Source organism: Protopterus annectens, chromosome 14.part0 (genome assembly GCF_019279795.1).
Source record: "Protopterus annectens isolate FY-2018-M chromosome 14.part0, PAN1.0, whole genome shotgun sequence".
NCBI classification, from domain to species: Eukaryota; Metazoa; Chordata; order Ceratodontiformes; family Protopteridae; genus Protopterus; species Protopterus annectens.
Window position 1 is genome coordinate 383,036,861 of NC_056748.1, and position 18,112 is coordinate 383,054,972.

The following is an 18,112-nucleotide window of genomic DNA, read 5'->3' on the forward strand; positions in this document are numbered from 1 at the left end:
GGGGAGGCAAGAGCAGAGAAATATCCTTAAAAGTAATTGTTGTGCTACAATAACACCACCGTCTTGAAATATGAGAGGGAATCAACTAAGGGTGTTTAAAGCAGACTCTTAAACATCCCCAAAAAGTACAGCATGTTTCTTCTCCAGTTCTAGAACTAATAGAAGTAAATGAAATTTTTTAGGTAGTTTAGTCTACTTGCAGTAGATTTCAAGCCAGATGCGCTTTTGAGTATAGTGTATTCTGAGAACAATATTTGCGCTGTGGAGATGAAATGTCTTAATATATGTTTTGCTTTGTGGTTTAGATCCTGAGCATCAGAGGGCAAATGGCAACCTGAAATATTTTGAATACGTCATGTCCAAGCAGAAGAAAGATGGCCAAGAATCTGCCACTGAAGCTACTACTAAAGAACAAGCCACTGAGCCGAAAAAGAAGAAAAGACATCCAGCAGACCATCTGCCCGAAAGGCAAAAATATGAGATGTTATGCAGAGGAGAAAATGTCAAAATGGTGAGACTTTGTCTTATTCTGTGCGTGATATGCATGTTATGCAACAGTATTAAAGCAAAAATGCGTTTAGAGGTACAGTATAATTTATGGTATGGTATAGTATAATATAGTATGGTATAGTACAGTATAATGTGGTATGGTATAGTATAATATAGTATGGTATGGTACAGTATAATGTAGTATGGTATGGTATAGTATAATATAGTATGGTATAGTATAGTACTGTACACTACAGTGCAGTTTAGTGCAATATAGTATAGTATAGTGGACCATAACGCATCCATTGCAGACTCTACACCCCCCCCTTATTTAGTAAACCCAATTCATGACCACTACGTTAAGGAAAAAGGACTATTTCCCCCCTTTGCGGTTGGCTCGAAGTTAATAAAATAGTTGCCCAAATGTCCTAAGCTATAGTTCATACACTTGGCCATTTTCCTTTTTATTCGTCCACCAGATTCCATTACTGTTGTGAAGTAGCCATCATTATGTTTGCTGGCACATGCTCATTGTAAAATTGTAATTGCCCTGCTCCATGTTCAGATATTCTTCATATGGGTCACTTTTACAGTAAAGTCTGTGACCTGTGAGAATCGGGCACAAGTAGATGTCTGCATAGCAGCCCAACTACCAGAGTTTCACAGGTAAATGGCATGACATGCATCCCAGGTAAGGGGCAGTTAGCCTTGTCATCTTCATTTCCTTTTTTTTGCCACAAGTATATGTGCATCGTTGTAAGAAAGGTAATGGACAGTCATTCTTGTTATGTACCAGAGCATCTTTGCTGAGAAGTCTATGAAAAGATAAGTATATTGTAAGGAAAACATTTTTTTCTTATGGTGCTGTTCAAATTTTGCTGCATTTGTTGTATTTCTGCTAGAGAGTCTTCCACAGGCTTTTGAAGATCGACTTTTGGCTAGTGCTGTTCCATTTCTGGGCAAATAAGCACCCTTTGGGGGTAAAAAACTTCCACTTTATTTTTAAATTTAACTTTACCTAGGAGAAAGTGTTTTAATGTTTGCCATGTGACCTTTGTACACTTTTAAACTGGAACTTCATTTTTTTACTTTTGTGGTAAAAAGTTGTTAAAACTTACTTCAAACTGTTTTTCTTTGGTAAAAGTTGTGTTATTTTACTTTTGGGGGCTGGGGTAAGCATTGTAAGTACTTTTTACTGTGATTTAACGGGAAAAAACAGCTTTTTACTATATGCCAGTATTACTGACTGTTGCCAGGCTTTCCAGGGAATCAGGCACCTTTTTTTGGCTTAACCATGGAACAACCTGTTGGTTCCTTGATTCTACCTTCTTCCAGCCACTAAAATAAAAGTTTGTTAAATGGTCTTTGCTGCTACAGTAGGCTGATAAAATGCCTCACCCACAAGTGGCTGACTCTGCTGTGGCCAAAGCTGGTTCCTTGGATCACTCATCTTTTTCGTGGGTCCCGCTGTTGTATTCCATGCAACTACCATGGACTAGTTCATAGACATGTCCTCTGTGGTTGTTGGGAGTACCCCTCGTGAGCAAGGGAGAGACATTCTTGTCAGTCCTGGGAGAAGGAGCAAGAAATACCACTCTGCTTAGACAGAAAGCTATGCCCATCCCTAGGGAAGTTCTTGCTGGCAAAAGTGGGTCTGTTTCTTCAGGGTTTTCCTTTTCTTGTTTCAGCTACCATGACAGGAGTAGTGTACTAGGCATAGCTCAGGTTTTAGTGCAGGCTGTTGAACCCTTCCTGTATGGCTCTTTGTGGTAAATGAAAAAGGGATTCTTCATTTTTTGAAGAGATTCAGGAATTTGAACCTCAGTTGTTTTGAAAGCCCAGAGTATGTGTTACCTACACATAATTTTGATTCAGATTCTGAGGAGAGTATGGCTTTGGCCAGTAATTATGAAGTGTTCTCTTTCTCTGAAACTATTTCTAGAATGAATCAGCATTTGCCCTTTTTTGCTGACATCGGCTAAAGATTACTACAACAAACCAAGCTTTAGCTAGAGGTTAAAGAAGAAAACCCCAATGGGGTACTTAGCTTTAAGATGTCTTGCAGAGAAGGAGCGATGCACACGATGTGACTGTCGTCTGCGGCTGAAAAATTCTGAGGTCTGTTCTTGCAGACGTCACATTTAAGGTCTTTGGTTTATGGCCCTATGTGTGACGTCCCATGTAACTACAACAGCCAATCAGAAACTTTTGTATAGGAGCCGGCGTACGGGTCACCTGAGGTGGAAAATCCCACACCAAGAATACTGCACCATGGAAGAGAAGGACATCTATGGTTATGGTAAGATTTTACACAACTAGTCTTTTCTGTGAGAAAACAGTAATATTCCTCAATTCCTGAGGAAGTAATTTGTTACGACTAAAATTTCCAGAACCTACTCCTATTCCTATTTTTCTGTCTGTTTTAGTGAATGATCTGAAGTTGTTAACTTAATTTTATCTGCAGCCTGTGGGTATTCGGATCTATATCGGATCTGAGGCGGCAACTTTACAAGCATCTGCTCTGAGCTCCAAGCTCCTCCCCGTTACCCATAACACACCACCATCTCCTGCCTTCCCTCAGATCTCATTTGCCGCTTCGTGCATCAGCATCGTGATCTCCGTAGCTCTGAGCTTAGGGTTTTATTGTAAGTGCTTTTTGGGGATTTTGTGTGAGAGAAGTTTTTCAGTTGGTTCCCTTTTCCTCCCCCTAATGCTTGTTCGTCGGTTGTTGCAAAAAAAAAAAAAAAATAAAGTTTATAGTTTGTGAGGTATATTTTGTGTAGGCCCTTCCCTTCCCTTAGCGTGTGCGTGGTCAGGTAGTGTGTTGGGGTTTTCTAGGTATGGCTGCTATTTGTAAAATGTCTGAACAGCCAAAACCTACCTTTAAAAAATGCACAGAGTGTGGCCATAAGCTTTCACCAGTGGATGGTCACACTCTGTGTTGTTTGCCTGGGTGTAGCTCATTTGTCCACCCAATGTAGTGTTTGTGCAGGGTTTAATCCGAGAGCCCTGAAAGACAGAAAAGCAAAACTGGTAGCATAAGGCCTGCTTCCACCTTCCACTTTGGATACTTCAGCCTCGGCTTCAACTCCTGCCCAACCCCCCCCTCAGGCTGGGACTCACCCTCCCACTAGACCTGCTGAAGGGGATGGGAAAGGGAGAGACAAAAAACACAAGGATGCAGAGAGAGGGAGAGACGGAGAGAAGAAAGGGGATAGGCCCCGTAAATGGTCTCCAGATCGGGAGCCCTTCCCTAGCCCGCCTTCCAAGGTCTTGAGACCAGTATCTCCTCAGCTCCAGTCCCCCAGATTTTCTCCGGAGCATATGGAGCCGAGGCCTTCCTCCAGATCCTCTCAGCGACCAGCCATATCAGAGTCTGTCGCTTCCTCGCACTCTACTCGGAGTCTGTCTGAAATGGATATGGACAGGATGATGAGGAGATTCATTCGGACCCAAATCCAGATGGGAGTCTTGCCAGGCCCCTCTCCCTCTGGAGGGGGGACCTCCATGCCATTCTTTCATCCGATTTCTCCTTCCCTGATACAGCCTGTGGTTTCAGGGTATATGGATTTGAGGATCTTTGGAGCTGGGGATTTGGCACCGATGATTCCTCCAACCTCGACTCTGGCGATTACCTTGAGTTCCTCAGATCCGACCAGCTTGGATCCGAGCAGCTCTCTGGGCCGAGGACAGGGAGTCTGATCCGAGGGGATGGATGTGTCTTCGGCTCTGACCTTGTTGGATCAGAGACATTCCTTCGGTGCTTTGGCTACCCTAGCCTCTGCCCCAGTCCTTATGGCGGACCTGGGGAGAGCTTCCTCCTTGTTGGGTTTTCAGGAGGTGCGCTCTCCATCAGCATTTGACGTGGTGAGAGGGTTCTCTCCGAAGGATCGAGACCCCAGCCTATTTCCTTGGATTCCACCCAGACTCCCTTCAGCTTGTCTCAGGTACAGCCCGTGCTAGAGGAACCCCCTGCGGCTCAGGAGCCCTCTTCAGAGAGTCCCACTGAAGAGAGTCATCATAAGCACATGCAAAAGGAGGCACCTGGACTCCCCTGAGTCCCTTACAGAAGACACTAATTTAGATGAAGGAGAAGGTTCCCCCAGGTCACTTCCTGAGGATGTCTCCTTCGGAAACATCATGAAGATCCTCCGCCAGAGGGGAGGTTGGTCATCCCCAAAACCTTCTATGGATGAGTCCGTGTTCCTGGAGGCTTTTGGCATGGGCCCATCTACGTCCTGGGTGTCCCCTCTGGTGGATCCTTTGGTGGATCTTATCACCACACGGGCATGGAAGGAGCCTGACACCATAGAGCCGATACCCAAGCACCCGAACAAAATTTTGTCTCCACCATCTGACAGACAGGTATGGTATAAGGGATCCCCTGTGGACGCTATGGTGGTTGCAGCAGCCACCAAGAGGGAACCGGCTCAAGAGAGTTCCTCGGTCCACCCTCCAGATAAGGAGTCCAGGATGGTGGATTGATTTGGGAAGCAAGAGTACTCTTCAGCAACGTTTTCCATCAGAGCACTGAACTACTTGGCACAAGTTATACGACTGCAGTGAGACCTAGTCACGGAGTTAGCTGAGTCACCCCCAGAGTCTCTTGCAGGAATCTTCGCGAATATGTCTACTCTGAAATCAGTGTCAAACATGTCCATGCACCTCCTTTCTCATGCTATGGAAGGAGCAGCTAGGGTGGCTGGGACCGGCGTAGCTATGAGGCGACACGCTTGGCTCAGACAGTGTCAGTTTGCAGACCCCTTCAAGGCATCTTTTATGAATGCTCCCTTCGATGGCTCTTCTCTCTTTGGGAAGACCGTATGTGACACCCTTGTCCAGAGTGAAAAAGACGGGAAGACTTTGTCTGCCATCGGAATACACTTCTCTAGCCCTCAAAGGTCCTTTTCCAGGAATCAGAGAGGGCAAAAGAAGATGTGGTTCCAGAAATCGCAGATTTTCCGGGACTCTCAGGACAACTCATCCCCTAGAGGCAGAAGGGGACATGACAGATGCTGTCCCAGAGGAAGACGGGGTCTGAGGAATTTTGGGTCTAGGGAGCCCTTCTCGGATAGGCCTGCGCAGCAGCCCTGAGGGGTTGCCTGACTGTCCTACTCTGGCGGCAGTTGGGGGAAGATTATCATTGCACCCAATGGCTTGGGAGTCCATAACTGCAGATCACTGGGTGCTTCAAATAATATCCAGAGGTTACACCATCCCATTTGTTACCCCTCCTATCCAACCAAATTGCCTCCCAGATGTTCCACCCACTCAAAGGGAGACTGCAGTGCTGGAGGTTTCCAAGCTGCTTCAAAAATGAGCCATCCAACTAGTCCCTCCAATCAGTCCTTGGTCAGGCATTTACTCCAGGTTCTTTTTAGTGCCAAAAAAGACGGGGGACCTCAGTCCCATTTTGGACCTGTCACCCTTAAACCTGGCTGTCTCCAAACAGAAATTCCGGATGGTCACTCTGCAGTCCATTCTACCTTATCTTCGAGAATGCGACTAGATGTGCTCGATAGACCTCCAGGATGCTTACTACCATATCAAGATTCACAGAAGCTCCAGGAGATTCCTTCGCTTCCAGCTGGGAGCCAGTCATTTCCAGTTCCGTGCCCTACCCTTCGGTCTCACCACAGCCCCCAGGGTGTTTACCAAGGTAATGGCAGTCGTAGCGGCTAACCTGAGGCTTCAGGTGATTCAGGTATTCCCTTACCTAGATGATTGGCTCCTCGCTGCTTCCACCAAGCGTCTTCTTTGCCAAGCCAGAGACTTATTTCTCCATCTTGCAGACCTGTTAGGGATTACGGTCAATGTTCCCAAGTCCCTCTTGAATCCAGCATGGATCTTGGACTTTATCGGGGCACAGCTGGACCCCCTCCAACTGAAAGTCTTCTTAACTCCAGACAGGGTCCAGAGTCTAAGGGCTCATGTATCAGTAATTCTTGGCCCCAGGTTACCGAAGGCGGCAGATGTTCTCAGAGCCCTGGGCTCTTTGGCTGCAGCAATTTCTATCCTCACCTGTGCATGTCTTCACATGCGTGTTCTACAATGGACTCTAGCCATACAGTGGTCTTGGCTGGATCTCCCCATGAAATATCCAATTCACATCAGCAAAGCCTGCAGGGCGTCACTTCTCTGGTGGGTCCAGTCTCGAGATTGTAGCAGGACGCCCATTTGTTCTACCCACAGTCCAAGCCACAGTGACCACAGACTCCTCCCAGCTCGGGTGGGGGGGCATTATCTGGGGAGGGACGGTCCAAGGCATGTGGTCCCAAATCAAGACCAGATTGTACATCAATGTTCTGGAGATGAGAGCAGTGCTTTTAGTGCTGCAGGCCTTCCACACTGTTCTTCCTCCGGGGACTATTGCAATTCAGTCAGACAACATGTTCGTTGTCTGGTACATCAAGAAACAAGGAGGAACCAGATCTTACCCTGTGTGTTGCGAGGCCATGAGAGTTAGGGAGTGGGTGATCTCCACCAGTCAGTTTCCGATTGCAACGCACATCCCGGGATGCTCCAAAATTTTAGCGGACAGATTGAGTGGGGCTATACTAATGCCATACGAGTGATCGCTGAAACAGTCCATAGCGGAGGAGTTTTTCCTTGCGTGGGGACAGCCTTGCTGCGATCTCTTCACTCTAATTCCCATACCAGGGATGCTCTAGTCCATGCTTGGCCTCCCGGGCTACTGTATGCTTATCCCCCATTACAACTCATGCCGTAGTTACTTCAGAAGTCTTGCCGATTGGGGTGCAAGGTGATCCTCATTGCCCCATTCTGGCCTCGTCAGGTTTGGTTCCCCTTCCTCTGGTCTCATTTTCTAGCTCCTCTTTGGATTCTAGATCCCTGCCCGGATCTCATTTTTCATCCTTCGGGCACCTGTCTGCCCAACCTGAACAGCCTCAAGCTGACAGCTTGGTTGCTCCAGTTCCCTTGATTGCCAGGACTCGCAGTATTTCCTCTTCAGTGAAAACTGTTGTAGTGGCAGCTCATAAGTCTTCCACTAGGAAGATTTACCGCAGTAAATGAAAATGATTTTCTATTTGGGCTTCTCAGAGAAAGCTGGATCCTTTTATGACCCCTCTGTCTGCTGTACTGGATTTCTTAGCCAGCATTTTTCAGTAAGGGTCCAGTTCTTCCACTGTGAAAGTGCAACTGGCAGCTATTTCAAATTTCCATGTCGACGAGAACAGGAATGTCCTGGCCTCTTCTAGATTGTGTAAGGCCTTTCTTAAAGGCACTTTTCTTTTACGTCCTCCAGTTAAGAACCCTGTTCCTCCTTGGGACCTTACCTTGGTTCTCCAGGCCCTAGTTACTCCCCCCTTTGAACCTGCAGCATCAGTAGATTTGAAGTTCTTATCATGGAAGACAGCCTTCCTAGTGGCCATTATGTCGGCTAGGAGGGTTTCTGAACTTCAAGCCTTTCTGCCGTGCCCTCTTATTTGATCTTCCACATGGACAGGGTTTCTCTCTGTACAAATCCTTTCTTACCAAAAGTGGCTACTGAATCAAACATTAATCAAACAATTAACCTGCCTGTTTTCTTCCCAAATTTTCAGAACAAGGGTGAATATAAACTGCATTTGCTAGATGTTCATAGACAACTTTGTTTTTATGTACACAGAACAAAGCCCTTCCGTAAGTCTGACCAGTTATTTGTGTCCTTTTCTAAGCCCTTTTTGGGTAAGGCCATCTCCAAAGTTTCCTTAGCTAGATGGATTACACTATGTATTTTGCAAATTTGCAAAGACAAAGGCTTGTCTCCACCTGGTCCTGTTAAAGCTCATTCTACCAGATCTATGGCAACGTCTGCTGCTTTCTGGTCTAGGGTATCATTGGATGACATTTGTGCGGCAGCAACTTGGGCTAAGTCACATACCTTCATTTCTCATTATAAGTTGGATTTAATCTCCAGAGGGAGAGCATCCTTCGGCTCTGCGGTGCTCAGGAATATCCTTCCTTGAGGGCCTCCCAGGAGTTTGAGTAGCTGAGGACACTGTCCCAGAGGTTGCAGATAAAATTAAGTTAGCTACTTCAGATAAAGAAGTTATGTACTCACCATAACGTTCCATCTGAGTAGTTATACTTCATTTTTCTGCAGCCTTCCCACCCTCCTTTCCCCGAACCTTCTCATGTGTTTATCATGTGTGGTTTACTCTAGTTTGAGTTGCGGCAAACTCTGTCCGAGGGAAGGCAGGAGATGGTGGTGTGTTATGGGTAAGGGGGAGGAGCTTGGAGCTCAGAGCAGATGCTTGTAAAGTTGCTGGCTCGGATCCGATATGGATCTGAATACCCACAGGTTGCAGAAAAATGAAGTAAAACTACTCAGATGGAACGTTATGGTGAGTACATAACTTCTTTTTTTTGTCACAGCCTGCAGTTTCCCTGACAGCCAGCCAACTCCCCCCAAGAAAGCAAAATTTATAAAGTACCTAATTTTTTTAAGTTTATATACATGCTTCCCATGTCTGACCTAACAGCTGTTACTTTAGTGAACCCCATTTACTGCTAAAAATATAGCTAGTACTAATTCTGCTCCTTCTGATAAGATGCCTGATAAGGCTTTTGATAAATATGGAAAACATGTGATGATGATCTTAGTGTTTCACTGTTGCAGTCATCACATTTGGGTTATTTGCTTGCAGTAGCCCTCAGTCGGCCTGATTATCAAAGTCTTGGGTCCTGAGTCGGTTGCTGTCTTATCTTCTGTGACGTCAGTTAGTTAGGGGTATAAAGCATGCAGCCAATGCCATTACATCAGTCTTTCTTGCCATGCCCGAAGAAGAAGCAGTTCGCAGGTGCTGGTCAGCCGACTCTTGAAATTTTCATTTTCGAGTTTCAGAACCGAAGTCTTCAACTAAAGCTAAACACCCCATTGGGGAAACTTTTTCTTGCTCTAAACCGATGTCAGTAAAAGTCAATAATTGTATTTCTTGTGGAAAGCAAATACCTCATAAAGATTTTCATTTGTACTGTATTCCTTGCCTAGGCCCTGACCACGACATACCTCACTGTTGGTTTTGTGCCTTATTTAAACCACGAGCTATTCGTCGTCAGTACATTTTCACTTCTAAATATTTTGATACTCTGTTCAATTATCCAGATATATCTTCAGTAAGTCACCCGACTACCGACATTCTGAAAAAACTCAAAGATAAAGACAGAGACAGCCCGCTGAGGTCCAAAGCTGCTGACGACGCTTCTCCTAAGCTAGTCGCCATTTCGACTGTACTCAGTGATGTGCTTTCGCAGCCCCTGATACCCACTACTTCAGATTTGCAGGCCTCTACTGAGACCCATTCGGAGTCTGGTATGCTGCGAGATGCTTCAACTGTGGAACCTGCGGATGTCTACCTTGGATGGGTCCGGAGCTGCTGTGCAGGCACCGGCTTCTGAGGGTGTATTCAGGCCTACTGACTTGCATATTAAACCAATGCTATCTTCTTCTTCTAGGCGTAAAACTCGAACCATGCCTAGGAAACCACCCAGACCGCATGGTCAGGCCTCTATGCCTAAAAAAACAAATGAAAAGAATGGCTGAAGACCTTATTACTTAAATCAGGGGAAGCCAACCTTCCCCCACTAAGAGACCTAGGACTGAATTTGCTTATGATACTTCTGATCAGGATTCTGAAATTTCTGTCTCCTCTGATGACCAGGATTTACCCTTATCTACCTATGAGGATTCTGATACAGAGGACTCTATTCCCTTTGCTTCTCCCCCAGAGGATTTTTCTTTTGGTGAAACCTTGCATACTCTTAGGGAACATTTTCACTGGGAAAGCCAGGATTACTCTGAGTCTAAAATGTGGCTTAGAGATTTCTTACTCCTGCCCCAACACAGGCCTTTAGCTATCCCTCCTTTGCTGGACATTGTTGACTGTGCCTTTTCGGAATCTAGCTTGGCCCCTGACTCTTTACCTCCTGCTCCCAGAAAACCTGTTAGATATTACAGGGTTCCTGATTCTCATAAGTTCCTTTTTAAAAATCCTACTGCGGACCCTGAGACCATTTCACAGGGACCAAGGGCATTAAGGCTACTACTGCCAAAAATCCTACCCCCTCTGATAGAGATTCCAGGGCCCCGGATAAATGGGGTAAGAAGGTGCACACCTCTGCAACCTTGGCCATCAGGGCCTTAAATTGCCAGTTTCATATGTTAAAGTATCAGCAGTAAATTATTGGATTGCTTATACAGAAAATTATGATTCCTGATTGTGCTGAAAATAAGGATTTACAGGATTTCATGCATTCTGCTGAACAGGTTGGAAAACATACTTTGCAATGTGGTTTTGATTCACTAGAGGCATCTTGCAGGACTGCTGTCACCAGGTCTGTACTTAGAAGGCATGCTTGGCTTAAGGAACAATCTTTGCCAGATCATGTTAAAATTAAATTGCTGGATAATCCCTTAAATCAGGATCGCCTGTTTGGCGACAAAGCAGAGGAAGTTCTTAAAAAGATGGAGGAAAAAGCTAAATCTATGCAAACTGTTAATGATTTCTTACAAGTGCAGCCTCCTAGATTTAGTAGGCATTGGCCCTCACAAAATTGGTCCTTTCCTGCCTCTTCCAGGCCTTCTCAGTTCAAGCCCAGAACCAGCAGAACACACAGGCTTCAGTCCCAGGGTATGCACAGGACTAAGCAGTGGGGGGCTCCCACTTCCAAATCAAGGAGTAGTAAGACGCCCCCTATGGTAAGCTGTCTCAATGACTTAACTATAAACCTTCCAAGCACTTCTCAACTGACTGCTCCTTTAGGGGGAAAGATTGCTCTGCAAGCAAAAAACTGGGAACTCATTACCCAGGACAAATGGGTTTTAAGTATAGTTTTACAGATTTCACTTCCACACATTGTCAACCCCAAACGGTTGGCCAGATCTACCCCCAAATCAGTGGGCAGAGGCGCAAAAGCAAGTACTCTCTCTCTTAAGCTTAAAGGCTGTTCAAACTGTACCAGAAGAGGAAAAGGGACAAGGTTTCTACTCAGGATTTTTCCTCGTACCCAGAAAAGACAACTCATGGCGTCCTATCCTGGACCTGTCTATCCTAAACACCTTTTTGGTGATTCCAAAATTCAAGATGCTAACTCTTCACCAGTTGCTTCCCATAATAGGCAAAGATGCCTGGTTGGCAACACTGGATTTAAAGGAAGCCTACCTGCACATCCCAGTCAGGGAATCTTGCAGAAAATACCTAAGCTTCAAAGCAGGCTGCATGCACTATCAGTTCTCTGCACTGCCCTTTGGCTTATCTACTGTGCCCAGGGTATTCACAAAGTGCCTAGCTCCAGTCATTGCATTTTGCAGGCAAATAAATATTCAAATATACCCATACCTGGACGATTGTCTAATTTAGGCAGAAAGCCAGGACATACTTCTGAATTATCTGGCATTTGTACAAAAGGTGTTAACTTGTCTGCAGTACACCATAAACAAAACTAAATCACATCTGGTACCCTGTCAACAAATTACATTCCTGGGAGCAATCTTGCACACAACTTCCCAGATGGGTTTCCTCACGCCAGAGAAACAAATTCATTTAACAACTTACTTCAAACTAGTGGCCACAAAAACCCTGCTGTCTGCAAGGCAAGTACTGCAAGCCTTGGGGTTCATGACCTCGTGCATTCTGCTAATTCCATATGCAAGACTGCATATGAGGAAACTACAATGGTATCTAAAAAGCCTATGGTGTTAACATTTTCAGGATCTAGAAGCAATGATTCCTATCATACCTTGTCTACAGTTAGAATTCCTTTGGTGGGCAGAGGTCTGCCACCAAAACAAGGGACTGTCATTCACCCTACCCCCTCCCACCCAAACCCTAACAACAGACACATCAGACTATGCATCTATGCATGGGGAAGGGGGGCTCACCTGGCAGGGAAGTGCATTCAGGGCAAATGGAACCCAAGTCAAATGCACCTGCATATCAATCAAAAAGAAATGTTAGTGGTACAGAATGCTCTGACAGCCTTCAAGGAAGGACAATTAATGGTAAAGATGGACAACACCACTGTTATGTGGTACATAAGCAGGGGGGTACCCATTTTTACCCCCTCTGCAGACTAGCCATGGATCTGTGGAACGCAGCCTTGAGCTACCAAGTGCATCTACAGGCTCAATTCCTGCCAGGAAAACTAAATACACTGGCAGATGAACTAAGCAGAAATCTCATGGACCCACACGAGTGTAAATTGGAACCAAAGATTTTCAACATGTTTATCAACAAATAGGGGATCCCGGATATAGACCTGTTTGCCTCCCCCCAGAACTACTAATTGGACAAATTCTGCACAAGGACTCCCCACAAACAAGCTTGGAAAGTGGATGCTCTGTCCTTCAGTTGGAAAAATCTATCAGTTTATGCCTTTCCTCCTCTGCCTCTCCTCTCCAAAGTGCTACTAAAGATAAACAGGACAAACCAAGGATGATACTGATAGCACCATACTGGCCAAGCCAACACTGGTACCCCCTATTGCGCAGTGTGTCACAGCTGGCCACATGGCACCTACCTCAGGCCCCTACCCTGCTATCTCAGAAGGAGAGCCAGATTCTGCACCCTTATCTTTAAACCCTGAACCTGGTAGCCTGGCTGATTACCTAATCTCTCTGTTATCATTCCTCAGTAAACAAGTGGTGGATGTCATTTTGGAGGCAAGGAGGCCTAGTACTAGAAAATCTTATGCTGAAAAATGGAAAAGATTCTGTGCCTGGAACCAAATTCAAGGGATGGCCACAACAGCTCCCAATTTGCCTCAGATTCTTCAGTACTTAACTGAGATGCTTCACAAGGGCCTTTCCTTTTCCTCCATCAAAATTCATGCCTCAGCCATTTCAGCTCATTACAACACAAAACCACCCCTCTTTTCTCACCCACTGCTCAAGCAGTTCCTCAGAGGGGCCAAAAACTTAAGACCACCCAGGAGAGCCCCAACTCCAGCCTGGGACCTTAATTTTGTATTGGAAAAACTCAATCTTCCTCCTTTTGAGCCAGTTGCAACTGCAAAGTTAAAATTCCTTTCTTGGAAAACAACTTTCCTTTTAGCAATCACTTCAGCAAGAAGGGTATCTGCAGGCCCAATTCCTGCCAGGAAAACTAAATACACTGGCAGATGAACTAAGCAGAAATCTCATGGACCCACACGAGTGGAAATTGGAACCAAAGATTTTCTATAGTAGTAGAGTGGTAGTGGAGCCTTTCATCATCTTTCATGCGGACAGTGTGTCCCTCAGGACCAATCCCTCTTTCATGCCCAAGGTGGTATCCAGTGTGGCTCTTAATCAGTTCATTCATTTGCCAACCTTCTTTTCTAATCCACAGAATAAAGGGGGATGGATACTGCACTCCTTAGATGTGCACAGACAACTTAGATTTTACTTGGACAGGACTAAACCTCAAAGGAAATCTGAACAACTGCTGGTGGCATTTGCTGCAGGGGCAGAGGGGAAGGCTATTTCAAAGCAAACCATTTCTAAATGGAAAGGCCATTGCATTTATTTCTGCTATAAGCACTATGGAAAACCTATCCCACAGGGGATTAGACCCCATTCAACCAGGGCTGCATCTACCTCTACAGTCTTTCTCAGAGGTGTCCCTACCAGAGACATCCTAGAAGCTGCTACCTTGGGTTCTGCGCATACTTTCACCATGCATTACCATTTGCAAATTTTCTCTAAATCCAGATCTGACTTTGCCACTGCAGTCTTGCAGAGGCCTTATAGCTGGTCCTAATGCAATCTAAATTCCTCCTCCCATCCTTAGCTTTGGGAATCTACCCAAATGTGATGACTGCAACAGTGAAACACGGAGAACATAGTACAATTGTGTACACTTACCATAAATGTAGATGTTCGAGTGTATTCACTGTTGCAGTCCTGGTTACCCTCCCTCCAGTCCCCTGACTTCCTTTGGCTATACTTCTATTCTCCTTTACTATACTTAAACGCTTTTTGGTGTATTTTCTTTTTTTGTTGGATGTATAACCGTGTGTGTGTGTGTGTGTGTGTGTGTGTGTGTGTGTGTGTGTGTGTGTGTGTGTATATATATATATATATATATATATATATATATATGTATGTATATATATATATATATATATATATATATATATATATATATATATATATATGTATGTATATATATATATATATATATATATATGTATATATGTATATGTGTTTGTATATATATACGTATATATATATATATATATATATATATATATATATATATACATATATATATATGTATATATATATATATATTTAATTGCTTCCCATTAAGGGGGGCACCTGACATCTGGGGCAAGAAAAACTGATGTAATGGCATTGGCTGCATGCTTTATACCCCTGACTACCTGAAGTCACGGAAGATGAGACAGCAACCAACGCAGGACCCAAGACTTTGATAATCAGGCCGACTGATGGCTACTGCAAGCAGATAACCCAAATATGATGACTGCAACAGTGAAGACACTTGAACATCTACATTTATGGTAAGTGTACACAACTGTACTTTCTTCGTGTTTCACTGCTGCAGTCATCACATTTGGGTTATCCTGCCAGAGGGTAGCCTTCAGTCAGCCCAAGTACCAGAGGCTTAGTATTTCTGTGTCAGTTGCTGTTGCTCCAGGACTGACATCAGGTCGTCAGTGGTATAAAATCAGGCAGATGACGCCATTATATCAGTCTTTCTTCCGAGGAGCCCGAAGCAGAAGCAGATGTTCTTCGTGTTTCACTGTTGAAGTCATTACATTTGGGTAATCTGCTGGCAGGTTGCCGTCAGTCGGCCTGAATTCCAAAGTCTTGGGTCCTGCATTGGTTGCAGCCTTCTCTTCCATGACATCAGGTCGTCAGGGGTATAAAACATGCAGCCAATGCCATTTTCTTCAGTCTTTCTTACTGTGCGGTGCCCGAAGCAGAAGCATTTCGCAAGTGCCGGTTGGCCGACTACTGAAATGTTTGAGTTTCAGAACCGAAGTCTTCACTAAAGCTAAGTACCCCATTGGGGAATCTTTTTTCTTGCTCCATACTGATGTCAGAAAAAGTTAATAATTGTATTACTTGAGGGAAGCAAATACCTCATAAGGATTTCCATTTATACTGTATTCCTTGCCTAGGCCCTGATCACAACGTGCCTAGCTGTCGGTTTTGTGCTAGATTTAACCAACGCACTAGTAAGCATCTGTATATTTTGCCTCAAAGTATTTTGGAAACAGATTTTACTAACCAAAAATGTCGTCGGATAGCAATCTGACTACCGGAGTACATAAAAAACACAAAGAAAAGGACAGAGAAAGGCAGTCGAGATCCAAAACCGACGACGAAGCTTATCCTAAGCCAGTCGCTGGTTCACCGGTACTCAGGCGCTTTCGCAGCCCCTGATACCGGCTACCTTCGAGTCACAGGCTTCTACCGACACCCATGTGGAGTCCAGCATGCTGCAAGATACTCAAGGTATTGGACCGACGGATGTATCTCCCTCGGATGGGTCCGGAGCAGCTGAGGGTGTATTCAGACCTCAACATTTGTATATCAAACCGACAACAGCTGCAAAACCAAAGAAAAAAGCAACTTCTAAAACTAAAAAACTGACGCGTGAGCCACGTGCACAGGCCTCTATGCCTAAAAAACAGATGATCAAAATGGCTGAAGACCTTATTACCTTGATCAGGGGTACCCATCCCCCTCCAGATAAGAGGCCTAGGCAAGACACTGATTATGAATCTTCTGATCAGGTTTCTATTTCTTCTGATTCCTCTTCTGATCAGGAATCATCTGTACCTCCCTATGAGGATTCTGATGCAGAGGAGTCTATACCATCTGCTTCTCCTCCTGAGGATTATTTATTTGGGGAAACCTTGCATACTTTGAGGGAGCATTTTCACTGGGAGAGTCAAGATTTCTCAGAATCAAAAAAGATGCTCAGGGATTTCCTTCTTCTCCCTCAGCACAGACCTTTAGCCATTTCCCCTGTTTGACATTGTGGATTATGTTTTTTCAGAGTCAAGCTTGACCCCTGACTCTCTACCTCCGGCTCCCAGTAAGCCTGACAGATATTACCGGGTCCCTGACTCACATACATTTTTATTTAGAAACCCTGCTGCTGATTCTGAAACTATTTCACAGGGTCCAATGCGAGTTAAGGCCTCAACAGCAAAAAATCCTACCCCCTCTGACAAAGATTCAAGGGCATGGGACTGATGGGGAAAGAAGGTTTATACATCTGCAACCTTGGCAATCAGAGCCTTAAACTGTCAATTTGATATGCTTAAGTGTCAACAACATGTTATGAGATTGCTGAAACAGAAAATTATGTTGATTTCTAAATGTGCAGAAAATAAAGAATTGCAGGAATTATTGCATGCAGCTGAACAGGTTGGAAAGCATAGTTTGCTGTGTGGTTTTGACTCCTTAGAGGACTCCTGCAGGGCCGCAATTACTGGATCTGTGATTAGGAGGCATGCCTGGCTAAAGGAACAAAATTTGCCTGATCATGTTAAAGCTAAATTGCTAGATGCACCTTTACAGCATGATACTCTGTTTGGTATTAAGGCAGAAGAGGTTTTAAAGAAAATGGAAGACAAAGCTAAGTCTATGCAAACTGTTAAAGACTTCTTACAAGTGCAGTCACCAAGATTCAGTAGACACTGGCCTACAAAGAATTGGTCCTTTCCTGTGTCAGACAGAGCTCAAAGGGGCAAATCCAGACACCCTAAGGGTTCCAGATACCAGTCGCAAGATTCATACAGGTCAAAGCAATGGGGCACTTCTACTTCCAAATCTGGAGGAGATAAAGCGCAAACCTACAGAAAACAGTCCCAATGACTTCCCTCTGCCTACACCAAGCACTTATCTTTTAGCAGCACCCTTAGGGGGAAAATTAGCACTTTTTGCTCAAAATTGTCAGTTAATAACCCAGGACAAGTGGGTACTAAACATAGTATCACAGGGATACAGATTCCATTTCCACACTCTGCCAATGGCAAACGGTTGGCCAGACCTGCCCAAAAATCAATGGGCAGAGGCACAGAAACAGGATGATGTTCATCGTGCATACAGCTGCAGTCATTACAGATGGGTTATCCTGCCGTCAGGCGGGTCCTCGGTCGGCCGAATTCCAAAATCTAGGTCCGGCGTCGGTTGTCGTCGCTTCCTCCCTGACGTCAGTGCGGCAGGGGTATAAAAGAGGCATCCGACGCCATTTTCTTCAGTCTTTCTTGCCGCGCGGTGCCCGAAGCAGAAGCAGTTCGCAAGTGCCGGTCGGCCAGCTCCTGAGATTTACGAAAGTATTTCAGCCAAAGTCTTCTTGAAAGCTAAGTACCCCATTGGGGAAACTTTTCTTGCCTCAGACCGATGTCAGACAAAGTTAATAATTGCATTTCTTGTGGGAAGCAAATACCGCATAAGGATTTCCACTCTTTCTGTATACCTTGCTTAGGCCCAGACCACGACGTCTCGGCCTGCCTTTTTTGTGCTAGATTCAACAAGCACACTATTAAGCGTCGGGCGGAGTTCGCCCTTCACTTTTTTGGCAAAAAATTAAATTATATTATGTCGTCGGATGCTCCGACTCCAGTTTTGAGCAAAAAACGCAAAGATAAGGACGGACAT

General features: G+C 44.9%; 1 protein-coding gene across 4 annotated transcripts in view; it reads left to right on the forward strand.

Annotated features, from left to right (window-relative positions):
* P4HA1 (prolyl 4-hydroxylase subunit alpha 1) overlaps positions 1-18,112 on the forward strand; it is a 635,357-nt gene that overhangs the window by 203,360 nt on the left and 413,885 nt on the right. For all 4 annotated transcript variants that reach the window (XM_044056110.1, XM_044056113.1, XM_044056111.1 and 1 more), the window contains exon 7: positions 306-511. In XM_044056110.1, the coding sequence (XP_043912045.1) occupies positions 306-511 (206 nt within the window). The remainder of the gene's footprint in view (positions 1-305; positions 512-18,112) is intronic.